The 22,499-nt window shown below is 44.7% G+C and overlaps 2 protein-coding genes across 14 annotated transcripts in view; both read right to left on the bottom strand.

Moving 5' to 3' along the window:
* Window positions 1–22,499, bottom strand: part of PLIN2 (perilipin 2) — a 115,994-nt gene that overhangs the window by 47,670 nt on the left and 45,825 nt on the right. Inside the window, exon 1 of one of the 13 annotated variants that reach the window (XM_063609095.1) lies at window positions 22,256–22,303. The exons of the other annotated variants lie outside the window; for them this stretch is intronic. The gene's annotated coding sequence lies outside the window, so the exon portion shown is untranslated. Of the gene's footprint in view, window positions 1–22,255; window positions 22,304–22,499 lie in introns of those variants that run through there. 13 annotated transcript variants of the gene reach the window in all.
* Window positions 9,348–9,708, bottom strand: LOC129490368 (large ribosomal subunit protein eL38-like). The gene has a single exon (XM_055294178.2). The coding sequence runs from the start codon at window positions 9,638–9,640 to the stop codon at window positions 9,428–9,430; it is 213 nt and encodes a 70-aa protein (XP_055150153.1). The 5' UTR covers window positions 9,641–9,708; the 3' UTR covers window positions 9,348–9,427.

Genomic DNA, 22,499 nt, shown 5'->3' with positions numbered 1-22,499 from the left:
ACGAGTTATTTAATGTCTACAGGGCTCAGTGTCCCTTTGTATTAAAGGGACCTATCACCTAGGTTTGAGTGAGGATTAACTATTAATGTGCATTAAAACATTTAGTATTATATGGCCAGGCATGGTGGCTCATGCCTGTAATCCCAGCACTTTGGGAGGCTGAGGCGGGTGGATCACCTGAGGTCAGGAGTTCGAGACCAGCCTGGCCAACATAGCGAAACCCTGTCTCTACTAAAAATACAAAAATTAGCTGGGCATGGTGGCACGCACCTGTAGTCCCGGCTACTCAGGAGTCTGAGGCAGGAGAATTGCTTGAATCTGGGAGGCCGAGGTTGCAGTGAGCCAAGATTATGCTATTGCGCTCCAGCCTGGGTGACAGAGTGAGACTCCGTCTCAAAAACAAACAAGCAAACAAAAAATTTAGTATTATATTTACATTAGTGATATCATGCCTCACACATTAAATAATAAATATATATTAGCTACAAACAATATATTTTTATGGTTCTGGCGCTGGGCATAGTGGCTCATGACTATAATCCCAGCACTTTGGTAGGCCGAGGCGGGCAGATGACCTGAGGTGAGGAGTTTGAGACCAGCCTCACCAACATGGTGAAACACCGACTCTGCTAAAAATACAAAATTATCCGGGCTTGGTGGCGCATGCCTGTAATCCCGGCTACTCAGGAGGCTGAGGCAGTAGAATCACTTGAACCCAGGAGGTGGAGTTTGCAGTGAGCCGAGGTCGCCCCATTGCACTCCAGCGTGGGCAACAAGAACAAAACTCCGTCTCAGAAAAAAAAAAAAAGATTCTGATCAGGAAGGCACTACTGAGAGGTGACTAAGATATATGCATATATGGAAGATATGTACATAATATAAATCCCCACCATAGTTATCAATAACTCCACTCCTGTTTCTCTTTTTTTTTTTTGAGATAGGGTCTTACTCTGTCACCCAGACTGGAGTGCAGTGGTGCAGTGATGCAATCTTGGCTCACTGTACCCTCTGCCTCCTGGGCTCAAGCTATCCTCCCACCTCAGCCTCCCAAGTAGCCAGGACTATAGGCACATTACACCACGCTCAGCTAATTTTTGTATTTTTTGTAGAGACAGGGATTTGCCACATTGCCCAGGCTGGTCTCGAACTCCTGGCTTCAAGCGTTTCTCCCGCCTTGGTCTCCCAAAGTGCTGAGATTACAGGTGTGAGCACCGTGCCCAGCCACTAACTCCACCCTTCCAATAGTTCAAGCCAAAAATCTTGGCATCATCCTTGAATCCTCTCTTTTTCTCATACCCCACATTAAAGTATCAACAATATCTGTTGATATTATTTTAAAAATATTTCCAGAATCCAAAGCCTTCTCACCACTTCCTTGTATACCACCCTGGTCCAAAGCATCATCTTTTTTTTTTTTTTTTGAGACAGAGTCTTGCTCTGTCACCTGGGGTGGAGTGCAGTGGTACGATCTTGGCTCACTGCAACCTCTGCTTCCCAAGTTCAAGTGATTCTCTTGCCTCAGCCTCCAGAGTAGCTGGGATTATAGGCATGGGCCACCATGCCTAGCCAACTTTTGTATTTTTAGTAGAGACAGGGTTTCACCATGTTGGTCAGGCTGGTCTCGAACTCCTCACCTCAAGTGATCCACCCACCTCCTCCTCCCAACATGCTGGGATTATAGGCATGAGCCACTGCACCTGACCTAAAGCATCATCCTCTCTTGCCTGGCCTTCTACAATAGTCTCTTAACTAGTCTCTTATGGAACCCCCATCTGCCCCCCGGCCCCCTGTGGAAAATTCATCTTTTTTCCCATATTTGTATATAATTGATATTGTTTGGATATGTGTCCCCACCCAAATCTGACGTTGAATTGTAATCCTCACTCTTGGAGGAGGGACCAGGTGGGAAGTGATTAGATCTGGGGGGTGGATTTCCCCCTTGCTATTTTTGTGATACTGAGTTCTCATGAGTTCTGTTTTTTGGGTTTTTTTTGTTTATTTTTTATTTTTTGAGATGCAGTCTTGCTCTATCGCCCAGGCTGGAGTGCAGTGACATGATCTCAGCTCACTGCAACCTCTGCCTCCCGAGTTCAAGCAATTTTCCCTGCCTCACCCTCCCAAGTAGCTGGGACTACGGGCGCATGCCACCACACCTGGCTAATTTTTGTATTTTTAGTAGAGACGGGGTTTCACCATATTGGTTAGGCTGGTCTCGAACTCCTGACCTCATGATCCGCCCACCTCAGCCTCCCGAAGTGTTGGGATTACAGGCGTGAGCCACTGCACCCGGCTTTCCGTGGTGTATATATTTCATGTTTTCTTTATCCATTCCACCATTGATGGGCACCTTTTGGTGGAGTCTTTAGGGTTTTCTAGGTATAGAATCATATTGTCAGTGAAGAGAGATAATTTGACTTATTTTCCTACTTGGATGCATTTTCTTTCTTTCTTTGGCCTGGTTGCCCTGGCTAGGACTTCCAGCACTGTGCAGAATAGGAGTGGTGAAAGAGGATATCCTTGTCTTGTTTCAGCTCTCAAGGGGTGTGCTTCCAGCTCTGGCCCATTCAGTATAATGTTGGCTGTGGGTTTGTTATAGGTGGCTTTTATTATTTTCAGGTATTGAAATTCCATTCTTTAAACGGCATCACTGAATCCTTTGTTCAAAAAACCCTTCAGAAATGACTCAGCTCACTCACAGTAAAATCCAAGCCTTTAAGACATGATCCAGCATGACTTGCTTCTTTGATTTGAACTCCTACTCTTCTTCCCTTTACTCACTCCAGTTGAACTGTGTATGGGCCTCCTTGCCATCCCATGAGCATGCCAAGGTAGGAGATTGTAACACATATCTCTTTTTCAATTTTTTTTTTTTTTTTTTTTTTTTTTTTTTGAGACAGTCTCACTCTGTTGCCCAGGCTACAGTGCAGTGGCGCTATCTCGGCTCACTGGAAGCTCCGCCTCCCTGGTTCACGCCATTCTCCTGCCTCAGCTTCCCGAGTAGCTGGGACTACGGACGTCCGCCATCACACCTGGCTAATGTTTTGTATTTTTAGTAGAAACGGGGTTTCGCTGGAGATTGTAACACATATCTCAAAAAATGAGAGCTCAAGCCAAAAAAAGATTTATTAAGAGTATGAAGGGCCAGGTGCGGTGGCTTACGCCTGTAATCCCAGCACTTTGGGAGGCTAAGGTGGGCGGATCACGATGTCAAGAGATCGCGACCATCCTGGCTAACATGGTGAAACCCCGTCTCTGCTAAAAAAAATACAAAAAAATTAGCTGGGCGTGGTGGCGGGCGCCTGTAGTCCCAGCTGCTCGGGAGGCTGAGGCAGGAGAACGGCGTGAACCCAGGAGGCGGAGCTTGCAGTGAGCAGAGATCGAGCCGCTGCACTCCAGCCTGGGTGACTGAGAGGGACTCTGTCTCAAGAAAAAGAAAAAAGAGTATGAAGATTTGTACAACACAATTAAAACAGTTCCTCAAATGACCTACATAGAACTCTGAAACCAAATATTAGAGAAAAAACTTTTTCTTTTCAAGCACAAAGGATTATTTAATAAAACTGACAACGTACTAAGCCAAAAGAGAGGTCTTCTTAAATTAAAAAATCAATATTATATAGACCAGATCCTCAGATCAGAATATAATAAAGTAAAAAATTGATAACAAAAAGATAATTTAAAAATGAATTAGAAAATAATAATAGTTCAAAAAATACCAAAGCACCCATATTTATGCAGCCTTCGACTTTCAAAAAGGCACCAAAGCAATCCAATGAATAAATGAAAGTAATTCAATAAATTATGCTGCATATCCTTATGGAAAAAATAAATCCCTTCCACCAGCTCATAACACACAAAAATCAGTTTGAGAAAGATCATAAACCTAAATGTAAAGCTAAAACCATAAAGCTTTTAGAGGACACATGAAAATAACATCTTGACTTGTGAATAGGTGAAGTTTTGAGAAAGCAGTAGACTTCATCAAAAAGAAACACTTTTGGTTACCAAAAGCCACCATTGGCTAGGCATGGGAGGCTGGGGTAGGAGGATCACTTGAGTTCAGCCTAGCCTGGGCAAAATAGGGAGACCCATCTCCACAAAAATAAAATAAAATTAGTCTGGCACAGTGGCACGTGCCTGTAGTCCCAGCTACTTGGGAGGCTGAGGTGGGAGCATCTCTTGAGCCTGGGAATTTGAGGTTGCAGTGAGCTGTGGTCGCTTCACTGCACTCATCCTGAGTGACAGAACAAGACCCCGTCTGAAAAAACCAAAAACCAAACAAAACATGCTGAACACGGTGGCTCATGTCTGTAATCCCAGCACTTTGGGAGGCCGAGGCAGGCAGATCATTTGAGGTCAGGAGTTTGAGACCAGCCTGGCCAACATAATGAAACCTCCTCTTCACTAAAAATACATTAATTAGCTGGGTGTGGTGGTGCAGCTGTAGTGCCAGCTACTCAGGAGGCTAAGGCAGGAGAATTGCTTGAAGCTGGGGGGCAGAGACTGTAGTGAGCCGAGATCATGCCACTGCACTCTAGCCTGGGTGACAGAGCAAGACTGTCTCAAAACAACAATAAGCCATCTTTTTTTTTTTTTTTTCCTGAGATGGAGTCTTGCTGTTGTTGCCCAGGCTGGAGTGCAGTGGTGAGATCTCAGCTCACTGCAACGTCCGTCTCCCAGGTTCAAGTGATTCTCCTGCCTCAGCCTCCCAAGTAGCTGGGATTACAGGAACCCACCACCACACCTGGCTAATTTTTGTATTTGCAGTAGAGATGGGGTTTCACCATCTTGGCCAGGCTGGTCTTGAACTCCTGACCTTGTGATCCACCCACCTTGGCCTCTCAAAAGTGCTGGGATTACAGGCATGAACCACTATGCCCAGCCTTCTTTTTTTTTGAGATGGAGTCTCTCTCTGCTCCCAGGCTGGAGTGCAGTGGCTCGATCTCGACTTACTGCAACCCCCATCTCGCAGGTTCAAGTGATTCTCCTGCCTCAGCCTCATGAGTAGCTGGGATTACAGGCACGTGCCACCACGCCCGGCTAATTTTTGTATTTTTAGCAGAGATGGGGTTTCACCATGTTGGTCAGGCGGTCTCGAACTCCAGACCTTGTGATCCGCCCACTGCGGCCTCCCAAAGTGCCGGGATTATAGGCATGAGCCACCACATCCAGCCCAACAAGCCACCACTAGGAAACAGATGCAAGCCACACACTGGGGAAAAATTATTAACAAAGTATATATCAGATAAGGCTCCAGTATCCAGGATATATAAGGAATTCCCACAACTCAGTAAAAAAAAGACAACACTTTTTTTGAAAGGGAAAAATATTTCAATAGATACTTCACCAAAGTAGGTATGTGGCTGGCCGTGGTGGCTCACGCCTCTAATCCCAGCACTTTGGGAAGCCAAGGCAGGCATATCACCTGAGGTCAGGAGTTCGAGACCAGCCTGGGCAACATGGCAAAACTCCGTCTCTACTAAAAATACAAAAATTAGCCAGGCATGGTGGCATGCGCCTGTTATCCCGGCTACTTGGGAGGCTGAAGCAGGAGAATAGCTTGAACCTGGGAGGCGGAGGTTGCAGTGGGCCCAGAACATGACACTGCACTCCAGCCTGGGTGACACACACACACACACACATACACACACACAAATAATAATAATAAAAAGAAGATATGTGAGTGTCCAGTAGCACATGAAAAGATAGTCAACATCATTGCATCATTGTGCTCAGGGAAATGCAAACTAAAACCTGAATGACATACTACTACACACCCACCGGGATGGCAAAAACTTTTTAAATAGTGAGGATGTGGAGCACCAAAACCTCATACACTTACTAGTGGTCATTAAAACTTAAAAGTATTTTAAGAAAAACTATTTGTGACTTTCCTCTGAATTTTCTTCATATCTATCAACATACACTACAGGCAGGCAAAGAGGAGAAGGATGGGGCAGCAGGGGATGGGAATCACAGGAAAAACGGAAAAAGTTTTCCAAGGACAGAGGTGAAACAGAGAGAAAAATAATGGGAGGAAAGTAAATAATAGAGACAAGAGGAAAAAAGTAGGAGGCAGAGGCAAACTGTGAGCTACAGAAGGAAGAGGCAGTTAGGAGGAGAATAGACATGTGAAGTCAAAGTGTGAAAATGAGATGATACATAAAGTGCCTAAAATAGCACCTGGCATATAGGATTACATAATATTCAAATACAGTTATTAACTAGAAATCAGAGGGAAAAGTAAAAGAAATGCCAAGTATTCTATAGCTGCTTTTTTTTTTCTTTTTTTCTTTTTCTTTTTTTTTTTTTTTGAGACGGTGTCTCACTCTGTAGCCCAGGCTGGAGTGCAGTGGTGCAATCTTGGCTCACTACAACCTCCGCCTCCCGGGTTCAAGTGATTCTCCTGCCTCAACCTCCCAAGTAGCTGCAATTACAGGCATGGGCCACCACACCCAGCTAATATTTGTATTTTTAGTAAAGACTGGGTTTCACCACGTTGGCCAGGCTGGTCTTGAACTCCTGAACTTGGGTGATCCACCCACCTTGGCCTCCCAAAGTGCTGAGATTACAGGTGTGAGCCACTACACGCAGCCGATAGCTGCTTATTGAATAAATGTTTAGGTGCCCTAGTGATGCATAAAGTACATTGGTTATATAAGTGTTCTGTGCTAAATTAGCACTGTATATTGCTAACGTTAGTTCCCCCCAACCCCATAGTTCTATTTCTATCTTAATTTGAGCCTGTTATTGTTTTAGGTCTGTTGTTGAGGCAGCAGCAAGGAATATTCAGGATGTAATTTGGTTTCTCATTTCCTGGCAATAATCACGTGAGAGGCAAATGAGAGCCTTTTGCTGAAAGCCTTTTTAAATCTGTAGTAATGAAAACAAATATTAAGTAATTCACTTGTGGATAAATAAAAGTTGCAGTGCTATAATTCAATCTTCATCTGATGAAACCAAAGTTCATTATGAAACATAATTACACTCAAGATTCTGTACTGAGGCAGGGCTTGGTGACTGATGCCTGTAATCTTAGCACTTTGGGAGGCCAAGGCAGGAGGATCCCTTGAGCCCAGGAGTTTGAGACCAGCCTGGGCAATATAGGGAGACCCTGTCTCTATCTTAACAAAAAAAAAAAAGATTCTGTACTGAAATGTGGTGTGAGGTTGCAACACTTACTGCATGGGAAAGTTGCAGGCAGTGCCTGAGTTTCCCTATGCAGGTTGTGAAACATACAACCAATTAAAAATTACTTTATGGGCACGCACGGTGGCTCACACCTGTAATCCCAGTACTTTGAGAGGCCGAGGCAGGCAGATCACGAGGTCAGGAGATTGAGACCATCCTGGCTAACACAATGAAACCCCGTCTCTACTAAAAATACAAAAAATTAGCCAGGCGTGGCACGGTCTTGTAGTCCCAGCTACCTGGGAGGCTGAGGCAGGAGAATCGCTTAAACCCAGGAGACGGAGGTTGCAGTGAGCCAAGATCATGCCACTGCACTCCAGCCTGGGCGACAAAGCAAGACTCAGTCTCAAAAGAAAAAAAAATTACTTTAAAGCACTCCTCAAGTATAAATAAATATCAGCATTCTGAAAAATGAAGGGGACTGAAGTGGTGCCAGGACATTTTTCTTCCCCGAGAGGAAAAGGAGATATGGCAAAGGACACCAATTTAACGATAAGATGCATAGTGTGGTTGGTGCAGGACTACCCACAGGTGTTTGGCAGTATAAGTGGGCCTTTAATCACCCACCTGTCAGTTGTCATATTTCGCATCACCCCTCCAGGTCAACATTTCCCTTCCCCGACTCGGGTCTGCCAAAAATGCATTCATGCTACTATTGTTATTCCTTCTCATGCCAAATCTCACCAGTTTATTAGCCTAGGATGGGGGGCAGGGGGCAGTAAAGTTGGGGGGTCAGTTGAGCCCAGGAGGTCAAGGCTGAAGTGAGCCATGATAGTGCCACCACACTCCAGCCTGGGTGACAGAGTGAGACTGTGTCTCAAAAATAAATAAATAAATAAATAAATAAATAAAGACAGAAATTTCTAAATTGTCTTCTATTAACAGTAATCATAAACCAGTGTACACTCCCACTAAAAATATATGAGAATGCCTATTATTCTAAACCAAATATCAGAACTGTTGATATTTACCATCTAAGTTAAAATAGCATCTTTTTTGTAGTTTAGTGTGCGTTTCTTTTATTATGAAGGAGATTGGGAATCTTTTCCAGAATTTGGGGAGGTAGGTGTGTAAATGAACACAATACAAAAGTACTGTGACAAAGAGTTTTCTATAGTGCTCTCTGTTAGGAAGGCCAGATAAGGTCCCACAGAGGAGGTGGTATTTGATCTAGGTCCTGAAGGATGAGGGGCAATTGCACCATGGAGCTTATTGATCCTGGTATGTAGTCAGCCGAAATGTTCAACAACTGTATGTTGACTTAAGTGATAAAATTAGCCAGGTGCAGTGTCCCACACCTGTAATCCTAATCCCAGCACTTTGGGAAGCTGAGGTAGGAGGACCCCTTGACTGCAGGTGTTCAAGACCAGCCTAGACAACACAGGGAGCCCTCATCTCTCCAAAAGACACAAAAATTAGCCGGGTGTGGTGGCACACGCCTGTAAGTTCCAGCCACTCTGAAGGCTGAGGCAAGAGGATGACTTGAGCCCAGGAGCTTGAGGCAGCAGTGAGCTGTGATTGTGCCGATGCACTCCAGCATGGGGAACAGAGAATCTGTCTGAAAAAAATAAAAGGAAGTTATAAAATTGAGATGTTTGGGTTGAGGTGGGAAGATGGCTTGAGTCCAGGAGTTCAAGTTTGCAGTGAGCTATAATCGCACCACTTCATTCTAACCTGGGCTACAGAGCAAGACCGTCTCCTTAAAGAAATAAATAAACACATATATAAGACGTATAGGCAACAAGTTTTCTGGATGGCTAAGGGGATTTTTTGCTATATGTGGCAAGGCACTGACACACAAATACCAGTACACGATTAAGCAAGCCACCCAGTAAGACTGGGTCAGTCCCGGGGGACTCGGGAAGGAGCTTTACAGTGTACAACCGGTTTCTTCTACTTTTTGGATCTTGAGCGACATCTAATGGCCAAATAGGAAAAAGTCTATGTTTTCAGTTTCTTCCTTTCCTTTCCTTTTTCCTTTCCTTTCCTTTTTCCTTTCCTTTCCTTTTTCCTTTCCTTTCCTTTCCTTTCCTCTTTCCTTTCCTTCTTTCTTTCTCTTCCTTCCTTTCTCTTTTTCTTTTTCTCTCTTCCTTCCTTCTTTCCTTTCTCCTTCCTTCCGTCCTTCATTCTTTCATTCTCTCTCCTTCCTTCCTTGCTTTCTTTCTTTCTTTCTTTCTTTTTTTTTTTTTTTTAGGATTTTTAGTATTTTAATACAGTTCCAATCAGTGTGTCTGGTTCATTTCAGTTCCTTCACTGCCAAACCAGGGGGCAGGGACTGCTTCAGTTTCTCTGCCTTCTCTTTGTCAGTGATGACCAGGGTGTAAAGGTATCTGCTGCATCGAACTTTAAACTTCACGTTGTCCTTATTTTTCTTGATCTTGACAGATTTGGCATCCTTTCGTCGGGCTGTGAGCAGGAAGTCCTTAATTTCTTCAGTTTTCCGAGGCATGGCGACGAAGCGCGCTGGGCGCTGGCGCGGACCGGGACAGCAAGCGGCAACCGGGAAAAAGGACGAAAAAAAAGCTCTTTCTCTCTTTCTTTCTTTCTTTCCCTTTCTCTCTCTCTTTCTTTCTTTCCCTTTCTCTCTCTCTTCCTTCCTTCCTTTCTCTGTTTTTTCCCCCCTCCCTTCCTTCCTTCCTTTCTTCCTCTCCTTCCTTTCTTCTTTTTCTTCTCTGTCTCTGCCTCCCTTCCTTCTCTTTCTTTCTTTTTCTTTCTTTCTTTTTTTGACAAGGTCTCACTCTGTTGCACAGACTGGAGTGCAGTGGCACAGTCACAGCTCACTGCAGCCTTGATGTCCCGGGTTCAAATGATCCCCCCACCTCAGCCTCCTGAGTAGCTGGGACTATAGGCATGTGCCACCACGCCTGGCTAATTTTTCTGTTTCTTGGCTGCCCAGGCTGGTCCAGTATTTTATTTTCAAAGAAAATTCTTTTGTAGGAACACATACACAACCTAAAAAAAAGTTTCTCCAGATTTAAGGAAAACTTGAGTCTTATTTTTCCCTGTGAACATAGAAGAAAACTGAATAAATTAGAGGTAAGCTAATTTTTTTTTGGAGGGACAATTTCTCTCTTGTTGCCCAGCCTGGCATGCAATGGCATGATCTCGGCTCACTGCAACCTCGCCTCCCGGGTTCAGATGATTCTCCTGCTTCCGCCTCCCGAGTAGCTGGGATTACAGGCGTGCACCACCATGCCCGGCTAATTTTTGCATTTTTAGTAAAGACGGGGTTTCACCATGTTGGTCAGGCTGGTCTCGAACTCCTGACCTCAGGTGATCCACCAGCCCTGGTCTCCCAAAGTGCTGGGATTACATGCATGAGTCACCGCACCCGGCCAGAGGTAAGTTAATTAGTGTGGTAATTTTCCTTTCTTTTTTCTTTTTCTTTTTTTCTTCTTCTTCTTGTTTTTTTTTTTTTGAGACAGAGTCTACGGAATCTTACTCTGTCACCCAGACTGGAGTGCAGTGGCACAATCTCAGCTCACTGCAACCTCTCTCCCCCTGGTTCAAGTGATTCTCCTACCTCAGCCTCCCAAGTAGCTGGGATTACAGGCACCTGCCACCGTGCCAGGCTAATTTTTATATTTTTAGTAGAGATGGGGTTTCAGCATCTTGGCCAGGCTGGTCTTGATCTCCTGACCTCGTGATCCATCCACCTCGGCCTCCCAAAGTGCTGGGATTACAGGCGTGAGCCACTGTGCCCGGCCTTGTGTGGTGATTTTCATGGAATGAAATAGAAAAAAAAAAAAAAAAGATGTCAGAATTGGAAGAGACCTTACATCCAATCTCCTCATTTTGTCAATAAGGAAATTTATGTTCAGAGAGAAATGATTTGCCCAAAGCCACACAGCTAGAGAGTTATTAATGCTGTAATATAGTCATGATTTTGCTACAATGAAGACAGGAACAGTGAATATTTACCCAACCATTTGCAAAGCAAAAAAAGGGCAAATACTTTCTGATTACTTTAAAACCTAACAATATATAATATTGGCCATGCATGGAATTTAATATATAATGCTCAATAATATAGTAGTTACTGGCAATTAGGCTCTTGGCTTAGGGTATTTGATTGTTCAGGCCAATAGTGGACAAAAAAAGACAAATTTCTATGAATGCCAGACTACATTTCAAAAGACCCAAGTAAGATTTTGACCTCTGTAACCTGAGAATTGCTTCCCTAATATTTCTCTTTGCCTCTTATCTGACAATAGGCAAAGTTGACGTAGGAGATGAGTATCAAACCACATCATTTAATCAACCAACCTGTAAACGTGTATCTATCCCCTTTTGTATGTTTAGCATCACAAGGATTGTGGGGACACAACTGTATACATAATGGAGAACAAGTCATGGTGAACTCACTTCTACCTGTTGATAGGAGTTAAATCAAAAGCAGCTTTGAGGTAGAAGGGAAGTTACAACAATACTATAACCACTCTTGGAGATATATTTATTAACTCATTGATAAGTATTTGTTGAGTATCTACTATATACCAGTGCTAGGGATACAACAGAGATCCAGACCCAAACTCTCGATGAAGCTTATAACCTGGTAACTATATGCTAACAATTGTGATAAGTGTTACAAAAAGAAAGTAGTGGCCGGGCGCTGTGGCTCATGCCTATAATCCTAGCACTTTGGGAGGCTGAGGCAGGTGGATCGCCTGAGGTCAGGAGTTCGAGACCAGACTGGCCAAAATGGTAAAACGCCATCTCTACTAAAAATACAAAAACTGGCCGGGCGCGGTGGCTCAAGCCTGTAATCCCAGCGCTTTGGGAGGCCGAGGCGGGCGGATCACGAGGTCAGGAGATCGAGACCATCCTGGCTAACACGGTGAAACCCCGTCTCTACTAAAAATACAAAAAATTAGCCGGACGTGTTGGCGGGCGCCTGTAGTCCCAGCTACTCGGGAGGCTGAGGCAGGAGAATGGCGTGAACCCGGGAGGCGGAGTTTGCAGTGAGCTGAGATCGCGCCACTGCACTCCAGCCTGGGGGATGGAGCAAGACTCTGTCTCGAAAAAAAAAAAAAATAAATAAATAAAAATAAAAATAAAAAAAAAATACAAAAATTAGCCAGGCGTGGTGGCGCATGCCTGTAATTCCAGCTACTTGAGAGGCTGAGGCAAGAGAATCACTTAAACCCGGGGGATGGAGGTTACAGTGCGCTGAGATCGCACCACTTCACTCCAGCCTGGGCGAAAAAGTGAAACTCCATCTCCAAAAAAAAAAAAGATGATGCTTTGGACCACACTGGTATAGAAGGAAGTGATGAGAAGGGTTTGGATTCTGGAAATATTTTTAAAATAATATCAACAGATATTGTTGATACTTTAATGTGGGGTATGAGAGAAAGAGAGGATTCAGGGATGATGTCAAGATTTTTGGCTTGAACTATTGGAAGGGTGGAGTTAGTGGCTGGGCACGGTGCTCACACCTATAATCTCACCACTTTGGGAGTCTAAGGGGGGGGCGAAATGCATGAAGCCAGGAGTTCGAGACCAGCCTGGGCAACATGGCAAAACCCTGTCTCTACAAAAAAAATACAAAAATTAGCTGGGTGTAGTGTGGTGTGCCTATAGTCCCAGCTACTTGGGAGGCTGAGGTAGGAGGATTGCTTGAGCCTGGGAGGCAGAGGTTACAGTGAGCCAAGATTCTATCACCCGTACCACTGCCGTCCAGCTTGGTGATAGAGTGAGACCCCATCTCAAAAAAAAAAAAAAAAAAGAAAAAGAAAAAAAAGTGGAGTTACTGATAACTACAGTGGGGATTTATGTCATGTACATATCTTCCATATATGCATATATCTTTGTCACTTCTCAATAGTGCCTTCAATTCTTTTTGAGACAGAATTTTGCTCTTGTTGCCCAGACTGGAATGCAATGGCACGATCTCAGCTCACTACAACCTCCACCTCCTGGGTTCAAGCTATTCTCCTGCCTCAGCCTCCCGAGTAGCTGGGATTACACTCATGCACCACCAAGCCCAGCTAATTTTGTATTTTTAGTGGAGACGAGGTTTCACCATGTTGGTCAGGCTGGTCTCGAACTCCTGACCTCAGGTGATCCACCTGCTTTGGCCTCCCAAAGTGCTGGGATTACATGAGCCACTGCGCCTGGCCCCAGAATCTTAAAAATATACTGTTCATAGCTAATATATATTTATTATTTATGTGTGAGACATGATATCACTAATGTAAATATATTATTAAAGGCTTTTTTGTTTGTTTGTTTTTGAGACAGAGTCTCACTCTTGTCACCCAGGCTGGAGTGCAATGGCACAATCTTGGCTCACTGCAACTTCCGCCTCACAGGTTCAAGCAATTCTCCTGCCTCAGTCTTCCAAGTAGCTAGGTTTACAGGCACCCGTCTAATTTTTGTATTTTTTTTGTAGAGATGGGGTTTCACCATGTTGGCCAGGCTAGTCTCAAACTCCTGGCCTCAAGTGATCTGCCCGCCTTGGCCTCCAAAAGTGCTGGGATTACAGGCATGAGCCACTGCGCCTGGCCCTGAATTTTTTTTTTTTTTTTGAGACAGAGTCTTGCTTCGTTGGCCAGACGAGTGCACTGGCATGATCTTGGCTCTCTGCAGCCTCTGCCTCCCGAGTTCCAGCGATTCTCCTGCCTCAGCCTCCTGGGTAGTTGGGATGCCAGGCACACGCCACCATGCCCGGCTAATTTTTTTGTATTTTTAGTAGAGACGGGGGTTTCATCATGTTGGCCAGGCTGGTCTTGAACTCCTGATCTCAGGTGATCCATCCACCTCGGCCTCCCAAAGTGATGGGATTACAGGTGTGAGCCACCATGTCCCGCCACCCCTGAAGTATTTTTAATTGGACGGATTTTCTTAATTTTGAAGAATCAAATTCTTTAGGATCTGGAGATCCACTTCATTCTTTCTAATCTGTATGGTATATCACAGGATGTACCATAATTTAAACATTATCCCGTTTGATGGACATTTAGATTGCTTCCAACATTTTTCCTACAATGAAAACATCTTTACCACATATTTTCATGCATATGAATAAGGACTTAAATAGGAGAAATCCTTTAAAATACTTTTGTTTTGTTTTTGTTAGTTGGTTTTGAGACAGGATCTCACTCGGTCACCCAGGCGGGAGTGCAGTGGTGCGATCACGGCTCACTGCAGCCTCGACCTCCCAGGCTCAAGCATCCTCTCGCCTCAGCCTCTGAGTAATTAGGACTAGAGGCCCTCGCCACAACACCCAGCTATTTAAAAACAATCTTTAGTAGAGATGGCGTCTCCCCATATTGCCCAGGAAAGTCTTGAGCTCCTAAGCTCAAGCAATCTGCCTGCCTCCAACTTCCCAAAGTGCTGTGATTACCAGCATGAGTCACTGCGCCCGTTCTCCCATAAAATACTTTCTAAAAGCAGGAGGCTGAGGCAGGAGAATCACTTAAACACGGGAGGCAGAGGTTGCAATGAGCTGAGATTGCACCATTGCACTCCAACCTGGGCAACAAGAGCGAAACTCTGTCTCAAAAAATAAATAAATAGGCCAGTCATGGTGGCTCACGCCTGTAATCCCAGCACTTTGGGAGGCCGAGGTGGGTGGATCACCTGAGGTCAGGAGTTCAAGACCAGGCTGGCCAACATGGTGAAACCCCGTCTCTACTAAAAATACAAAACATTAGCCCGGCTGGTGGCGGGTGCCTGTAATCCCAGCTACTCAGGAGGCTGAGGCAGGAGAATCGCTTGAACCAGGGAGACGGAGGTTGCGGTGAACTGAGATTGTGCCATTGCACTCCAGCCTGGGCAACAAGAGCAAAACTCCATCTCAAAAAATAAATAAATAAAAATAAAAATAAAAAATAAAAGAATCAGTTTGGCTGGGCACTGTGGCTCATGTCTTTAATCTCAGTACTTTGAGAGACCCAGATGGCGGATCACCTGAGGTCAGGAGTTCGAGACCAGTCTGGCCATCATGGTGAAAGCCTGACACTGCTAAAAATACAAAAATACAAAAAAAAAAAAAATTAGCCAGGCATGGTGGTGGGCACCTGTAGTCCCAGCTACTTGGGAGGCTGAGGCAGGAGAATCGCTTGAACCTGGGAGGTGGAGGTTGCAGTGAGCCAAAACTGTGCCAAAGCACTCCAGCCTGCGTGACAGAGTGTGACTCTGTCTCAAACAAAACAAAACAAAAAAGTGCGGCTGGCAAGGTGGACTGAGGCCAAGTGTTATAAAGTTATAAGGCCTCAAACACTAGCCGACGGTATTTAATAAGTAGGCAGTGAAGTCCCATTGAAGATTTTGAGGAAAGGAGTGACAGAATGACATACTGAAAGCAATATGTTAGGAAAAACCATTAAGGAGAAATTTCCAAAACTTGACAAGCCACCATGTTTTTTTTTTTTTTTTTAGACAAGAGTGTTGCTCTGTCGCCCAAGCTAGCATGCAATGACACAATCTCAGCTCACTGCAATCTCTGCCTCCCAGGTTCAAGTGATTCTCCTGCCTCAGCCTCCCAAATAGTTAGGATTACAGGTGTGTGCCACCACACCCAGCTAATTTTTTTTTTTTTTTAAACGAAGTTTTGCTCTTCTTACCCAGGCTGAAGTACAGTGGTGGGGTCTCGGCTCATCGCAACCTCCACCTCCTGGGTTCAAGCAATTCTCCTGCTTCAACTTCCTGAGTAGCTGGGATTACAGGTGTGTGCCACCATGCCCGGCTAATTTTTTATATTTTTAGTACAGACAGAGTTTCACCATGTTGGCCAGGCTGCTCTCGAACTCCTCACCTCAGGTGATCCACCTGCCTTGGCCTCCCAAAGTGCTGGGATTACAGGCACGAACCACAATACCCAGCCAAAGTTAATATTTTTTAATGGAATCATATGAAAGCAATGTTCCTATCAAATGGCTCATTTGTTTGTAGAGATGTTAGCCAGTATTTTTTTTTTTTGAGATGGAGTCTCGCTCTGTCACTCAGGCTGGAGTGTAGTGGTGCCATCTCGACTCACTGCAACCTCTGCCTCCTGGGTTCCAGCAATTCTCCTGCCTCAGCTTCCTGAGTAGCTGGGATTATAGGCAGGCGCCACCATGCCTGGCTAATTTTTTTTTTTCCTAGCAGAGACTAGAAAAAATGTTTGGCCATGTTGGCCAGGCTGGTCTCAAACTCCTGACCTCAGGTGATTCACCAATCTCAGCCTCCCAAAGTACTGGGATTACAGATGTGAGCCACCGCGCCCGGCCCCGATAGTTCTTTTAAATACAAAATACACATTATCCTTTTCTTTTTTGCTGCTCTAGGGAAAAATGTACATACTATCTTAAGACAAACACAGAATATACTAAAACTAAATGCTGGCTAGTTATAACATAGGAATTTGGCAGGACTTGTTTCACAAGACGTAGGTCACAAAGACCCTGCTTATAAAACGGGGTGCAGTAAAGAACCTAGCCAAGGGCTGGGTGTGGTGGCTCATGCCTGTAATCTCAGCACTTGAGAAGCCAAGGTGTGAGGATCACTTGAGGCCAGGAGTTCAAGAACAGCCTGGCAACATAAAAACAAACAAACAAAAAAACAGCCAACCCCCTCCCAAAATCAAAATCAAGATGGCAAAGAAAGTGACCTCTGGAGGACATGCGCGGTGGTTCACACCTGTAATCCCAGCACTTTGGGAGGCCGAGGTGGGTGGATCACGAGGTCAGGAGTTCGAGACCAGCCTGATCAATATGGTAAAACCCCATCTCTACTAATAATACAAAAATTAGCTGGGCCTGGTGGCGGGCACCTGTATTCCCAGCTACTCAGAAGGATGAGGCAGGAGAATCGCTTGAACCTGAGAGGCAGAGGTTGCAAGTGAGCTGAGATCTCGCCACTGCACTCCAGCCTGGGTGACAGAGCAAGACTCTGTCTCAAAAAAAAAGAAAAAAAAAAAAAGAAAGTGACCTCTGGTCATCCTCATTGCTCATTATATGCTAATTCTAATGCATTATCAACACCCTGAAAGACACTCCCACCGGCACCATGAAAGTTTACAAATGTTATGGCAATGTCCCTAAATTACCCTATATAGTAGGAGATGGGGAGAACCCTCAGTTCTGGGGAACTCCCCACCCCATTCCAAGAAAACATGAATAATCCACCCCCTTTTCAGCATGTAATCAGGAAATAACCATAAGTATAGTTAGTCCAGCAGTCCATGCTACTCTATGGGGTAGCCACTGTTTCATTCCTTTAACTGGCTTTCACTTTATTCTGTCCACTTTCTCCTGAATTCTATTTTTTTTTTTTTTTTGAGACAGAGTCTTGCTCTGTTGCCAAAGCTAGAGTGCAGTGGCATGATCTCCGCTCACTGCAACCTCCACCTCCCTGGTTCAAGCAATTCCCCTACCTCAACCTCCCAAGTAGCTGGGATTACAGGTGCACGCCACCACACCCAGCTAATTTTTTTGTATTTTTAGTAGAGATGGGGTTTCACCATGTTGGCCAGACTGTTCTGGAACTCCTGACCTGAGGCAATCCGCCCACCTCGGCCTCCCGAAGTGTTGGGATTACAGGCATGAGCCACCGTGGCCTCCTTAATTCTTTTCTGCCAAAAGTCAAGAACCCTCATGGCCTCCTGGGCTGATCCCCAATTTGGGGGGTTGCCCTGTGACAGTTAGAGAACCCACATATATCTTTATATTGTAAAATTACTTTAGGTCTTTGTGCCGACAGTTTGAAGACAGCTGTCAAAGGGGACTTCTACCTCTGGGCTCCAGTACATTAAACAAGAAATATCCTGATGTACCCCCAGATCGACCTGCATTAGAATCACTGTAGGTATTTTTCCAAATATAGGTTCTCAGGCCCCACCCCATACCCACTTAATTAGAATGGGGAGAAGGGGAGTCTGTGGTTTTACCAAACTTTGTGAATGATTTTTAAGCATTCTGCTGCATTGCTTTCTAAACTCAGGCCTGTTTCCCAGACCATTATAATCAAGACGGAACACTGAAGTTTCCTCAGTTCCTTCCTGTTTTTTCCTGTTTCCTTCTGCAGCGACCAACACTATCAGAAATGGCATTTTGGCGGGGACCGGGAGTACAGGAGTGGAAACAGGAAAGGCATAAACAAGACTCCTCCTCTGCCCCAGGACTCTCTCCTGTGGGTCACATTACCAATGAAGGCTTGTGAACTCTGATTTAGCTAAGTTAATTTTGTGCAAAAAAATAAATTTTGGCCAGGTGCAGTGGCTCACACCTGTAATCCCAGCACTTTGGGAGGCCGAGGCAGGTGGATCACGAGGTCAGGAGTTCAAGACCAGCCTGGCCAAGATGGTGAAACCCTGTCTCTACTAAAAATACACAAGAAAAATTAGCCAGGTGTGGTGGTGGGCACCTGTAACCCCAGCTACTCGGGAGGCTGAGGCAAGAAAATTGCTTGAACCCAGGAGCCAGAGGTTGCAGTAAGCCGAGATCACACCACTGCACTCCAGCCTGGGCCACAGAGCGGGATTCCGTCTCAAAAAAAAAAAAAAGAATTTTGGTGAGTTGTAGTGCTCGTTTAAAAACAGATTACGGGCCGGGTGCGGTGGCTCATGCCTGTAATCCCAGCACTTTGGGAGGCCGAGGTGGGTGGATCACGAGGTCAGGAGTTCAAGGCCAGCCTGGCCAACATGGTGAAACCCCGTCTCTACTAAAAATACAAAAATTAGCTGGGTGTGGTAGAGGGTGCCTGTAATCCCAGCTATTCGGGAGGCTGAGGCAGATAATTGCTTGAACCCTGGAGGCAGAGGTTGCAAATAAGCCAATATTGCACCATTGCACTCCAGCCTGGGCAATAGAGGGAGAATTCATCTCAAAAAAAAAAAAAAAAAAAAAACACAGATTACAAGGTCCTTTAGTAGCGATGATGATACCTTAATCTAGATTATTCAAATGTAGGTAGCCCTCAGAACACACTTTGGAGAACAATGACTTAAATCCAGTGAAGAAAATCTCCAAGAAACTGTGACAATTTGTGGTCTCTTGAAATCTGGATATTGGCGCTGCATGTGATGGCTCACCCCTGTAATCCTAGCACTATGGGAGGCCAAGACAGGTGGATCACTTGAGATCAGGAGTTGAGACCAGCCTGGCCAACATGGTGAAACCCCATCTCTACCAAAAATACTACAATTAGCCAGGTGTGATGGCACGTGCCGGTAATCCCAGCTACTTGGGAGGCTGAGGCAGGAGAATTGCTTGAACCCAGGAGTGGGAGGTTGCAGTGAGCCGAGATCGTGCCACCGCCCCTCAGCCTGCACTGAGCCAGACTCCGTCTCAGAAAGAAATCTAGAGATTGGCTACTGAATATTGACAGCTTTATCTTCCCAACTAGCAAAAACGATCCCTGCTAGAAGGAACGGATTCATTTTGGAAAAAGAGTATTCAGTAATCTCTGAAGCGCAGAAACATTTTTTTCATTCTTGCTATGCAAACAGATTGTTGGCCTTCTTCAGTGAGGCAGGCCAGGACAAAATCTCAGCAGGCCCTTTCGACAGCATTTCTCCACAAATCAAACTAGGTCAAAGAGAAAATTCAGAGCACTCTGAGGAAGGGAAAAAAAAAAGCCCTGAAATGTGTTATAAAACTGGTGGGCAGGGGACGGGAACATCCCACCTACTTTGTTTGCTCTGGTAAAGGCTGGTGGCTTGTCACATGAACCCCAGGCCTTCCTGTTCTCGGCAGCTGCCTTCTGAGTCACTGTGGGCTGCAGGGGAGGGCCCCCTAACATCAGGGAACATAACAACCATATGACTCTTAGATGAGGACACTGTGCCAGGCCAATTAAAAAATTAAAGAGCGACTACATTGCCGATTTTCATTTAAGAACTTCTTTACTCCGTGTTTGTCTACAACTGCAAATTAGCAGAAGACAAAAAACAAACTAGTAAGTGGAATTCACATCTGGTAAGTGAGAACTGGTGCCAGTCCTATTAGTCACCAAGATCACTTAAGGGTGGAGTGCACTAGCAGGATAAAACATTAAACCAAAAGCAGTACTTCCTTGTAACAGCTGGAGTTTCCTAAGAAATTTTTAAAATAAAAACCTAGAATGCCTAGCAGGCAAAATACTATAGTTAGAAAAGTCAACCTTTACTTTTCTCTTTTGGTTGTCGTCAGCTGTTGCAGAATTTTTTTTTCTTTTTTTTTTTTTGAGACAGAGTCTTGCTCTATTATCCCAGCTGGAGTGCAGTTCACTGCAACCTTCGCCTCCTGGGTTCAAGTGATTCTCCTGCCTCAGCCTCTCGAGTAGCTGGGACTACAGGAGTATGCCACCACGCCCGGCTAATTTGTTTCTTTTCTTTTTTTTTTTTTTTTTGTATTTTTAGTAGAGACAGGGTTTCTCCATGTTGGCTAGGCTGGTCTCGTACTCATGAAGTTGGATCATCCACCTGCCTTGGCCTCCCAAAGTGCTGTGATTACAGGCATGAGCCACAGCGCCTGGCCTGTTGCAGAATGTTATTGGGTATATTATATTATAGTATGTGAATTAAGAATTCTCTATTAAACAGTTTTAAGTTGTAAGAAAGCCTCCCTAAGTTTAAAACTTTCAGTCTTTTAAAACTGAGGCATTCAAGAACTACTCCAAGTAAGAGAAACAACACTGAGGTGTGATTCATTTGAACTTGAGTCCTAGTTCCTTAACCCAATGCCTGGATGCTAGAGATGTTCAATAAAGACTTAATGACTGCAAAACCAACTTATTAGCTGTGGAATAGTTATAATAATTAACTTCCCTGAGCCTTTGCTTTCTCTTCTGTGATCAGGGAAGAAACCTCTTCTGTCTACCTCAGAGAATTTTTGTAAGGATCAAATAAAATAATGTGTGTTGAAGTTTTGATTTCTTTCTTTTTTCTTTTTTTTTTGAGATGGAGTTTCACTCTTGTGGCCCAGGCTGGAGTGCAATGGTGTGATCTCTGCTCACTGCAACCTCTGTCTCTGGGGTTCAAGCAATTCTCCTGCCTCAGTCTCCCAAGTAGCTGGGGTTACAAGTGTCCACCACCACGCCTGGCTAATTTTTGTATTTTTAGTAGAGATAGGGTTTCACCATATTGGCCAGGCTGGTCTTGAACTCCTGAGCTCAGGTGATACGCCTGCCTCGGCCTCCCAAAGTGCTGAGATTACATATACAACCTTTTAAAAAAAAAAAAAAAAAAGAAAATTATTAGGCTGGGCGCAGTGGCTCACGCTTGTAATCCCAGCACTTTGGGAGGCCGAGGTGGGCAGATCACGAGGTCAGGAGATCGAGACCACGCTGAAACCCCGTCTCTACTAAAAATACAAAAAATTAGCCGGGCGTGGTGGCGGGCGCCTGTAGTCTCAGCTACCAGAGAGGCTGAGGCAGGAGAATGGCGGGAACCCGGGAGGCGGAGCTTGCAGTGAGCCGAGATTGCGCCACTGCACTCCAGCCTGGGTGACAGAGCGAGACTCCGTCTCAAAAAATAAAAAAGAAAAAAAAGAAAATTATTTTTATTTTTATTTTTTTTTGAGACAGACCCAGGCTGGAGTAGAGCGGGGCAGTCTCGGCTCACTGCAACCTCCACCTCCTCGGTTCAAGCGATTCTTGTGCCTCAGCCTCCCAAGTAGCTGGGATTACAGATGTGCACCACCACACTAGCTAATTTTTGTCTTTTTAGTAGAGACGGGGTTTTGCTATGTTGGCCAGGCTGGTCTCGAACTCCTGGCCTCATGTGATCCACCCGCCTCAGCCTCCCAAAGTGCTGGGATTACAGGTGTGAGCCACTGCACCCAGCCAATACAACCTCTGTTTTGATTAGAGCTTTGAAATTGGGGTAGGTTTACTGAAAATAGAACTGTACCAGAGAATTGCATCTGAAATATACAAAGCTCACCTGGATATCTCAATAGCATGGCAACAACCACCCTATAACCTTTTTAAAAATAAATCTGAGTGGAAGTGATGCTGAAATCTCTCCTTAAGGTCCTCTTTTTCAATCAACTATAATTCAGCAAACATTAAACTTCAGTTACCCGGAAAAACATTAGGTAATAAATGTGTTAATCATAGACTGGATTGTAATCAGCACTGTCACCTAAAGAATACTCACCCCTTAAGTAATCCAAAAGAAAACTAAGAACCAAAAATCCAGGGTTTGTTTCTCTATAACCAAAATAGAAAAATGTCCACAGTCATTACTGAGCATTAACCATTTGAAGATCTCCTTCCTTTTAACCTCAAGACATTATAATATCTCTTCCTTACTGTCAGGAGACCTAGAGTTCTGTCCTGGCTCTGTGCCTATAGTCATAAGTTGATCTTATCCTTAAAAATGTAAAAATCTTTGTCTTTAT

The sequence above is a fragment of the Symphalangus syndactylus genome, chromosome 9 (genome assembly GCF_028878055.3).
Source record: "Symphalangus syndactylus isolate Jambi chromosome 9, NHGRI_mSymSyn1-v2.1_pri, whole genome shotgun sequence".
Taxonomy (NCBI): domain Eukaryota; kingdom Metazoa; phylum Chordata; class Mammalia; order Primates; family Hylobatidae; genus Symphalangus; species Symphalangus syndactylus.
The sequence above is the reverse complement of the archived record's forward strand: the minus strand, read 5'-3'. Positions and strand labels throughout refer to the sequence as shown.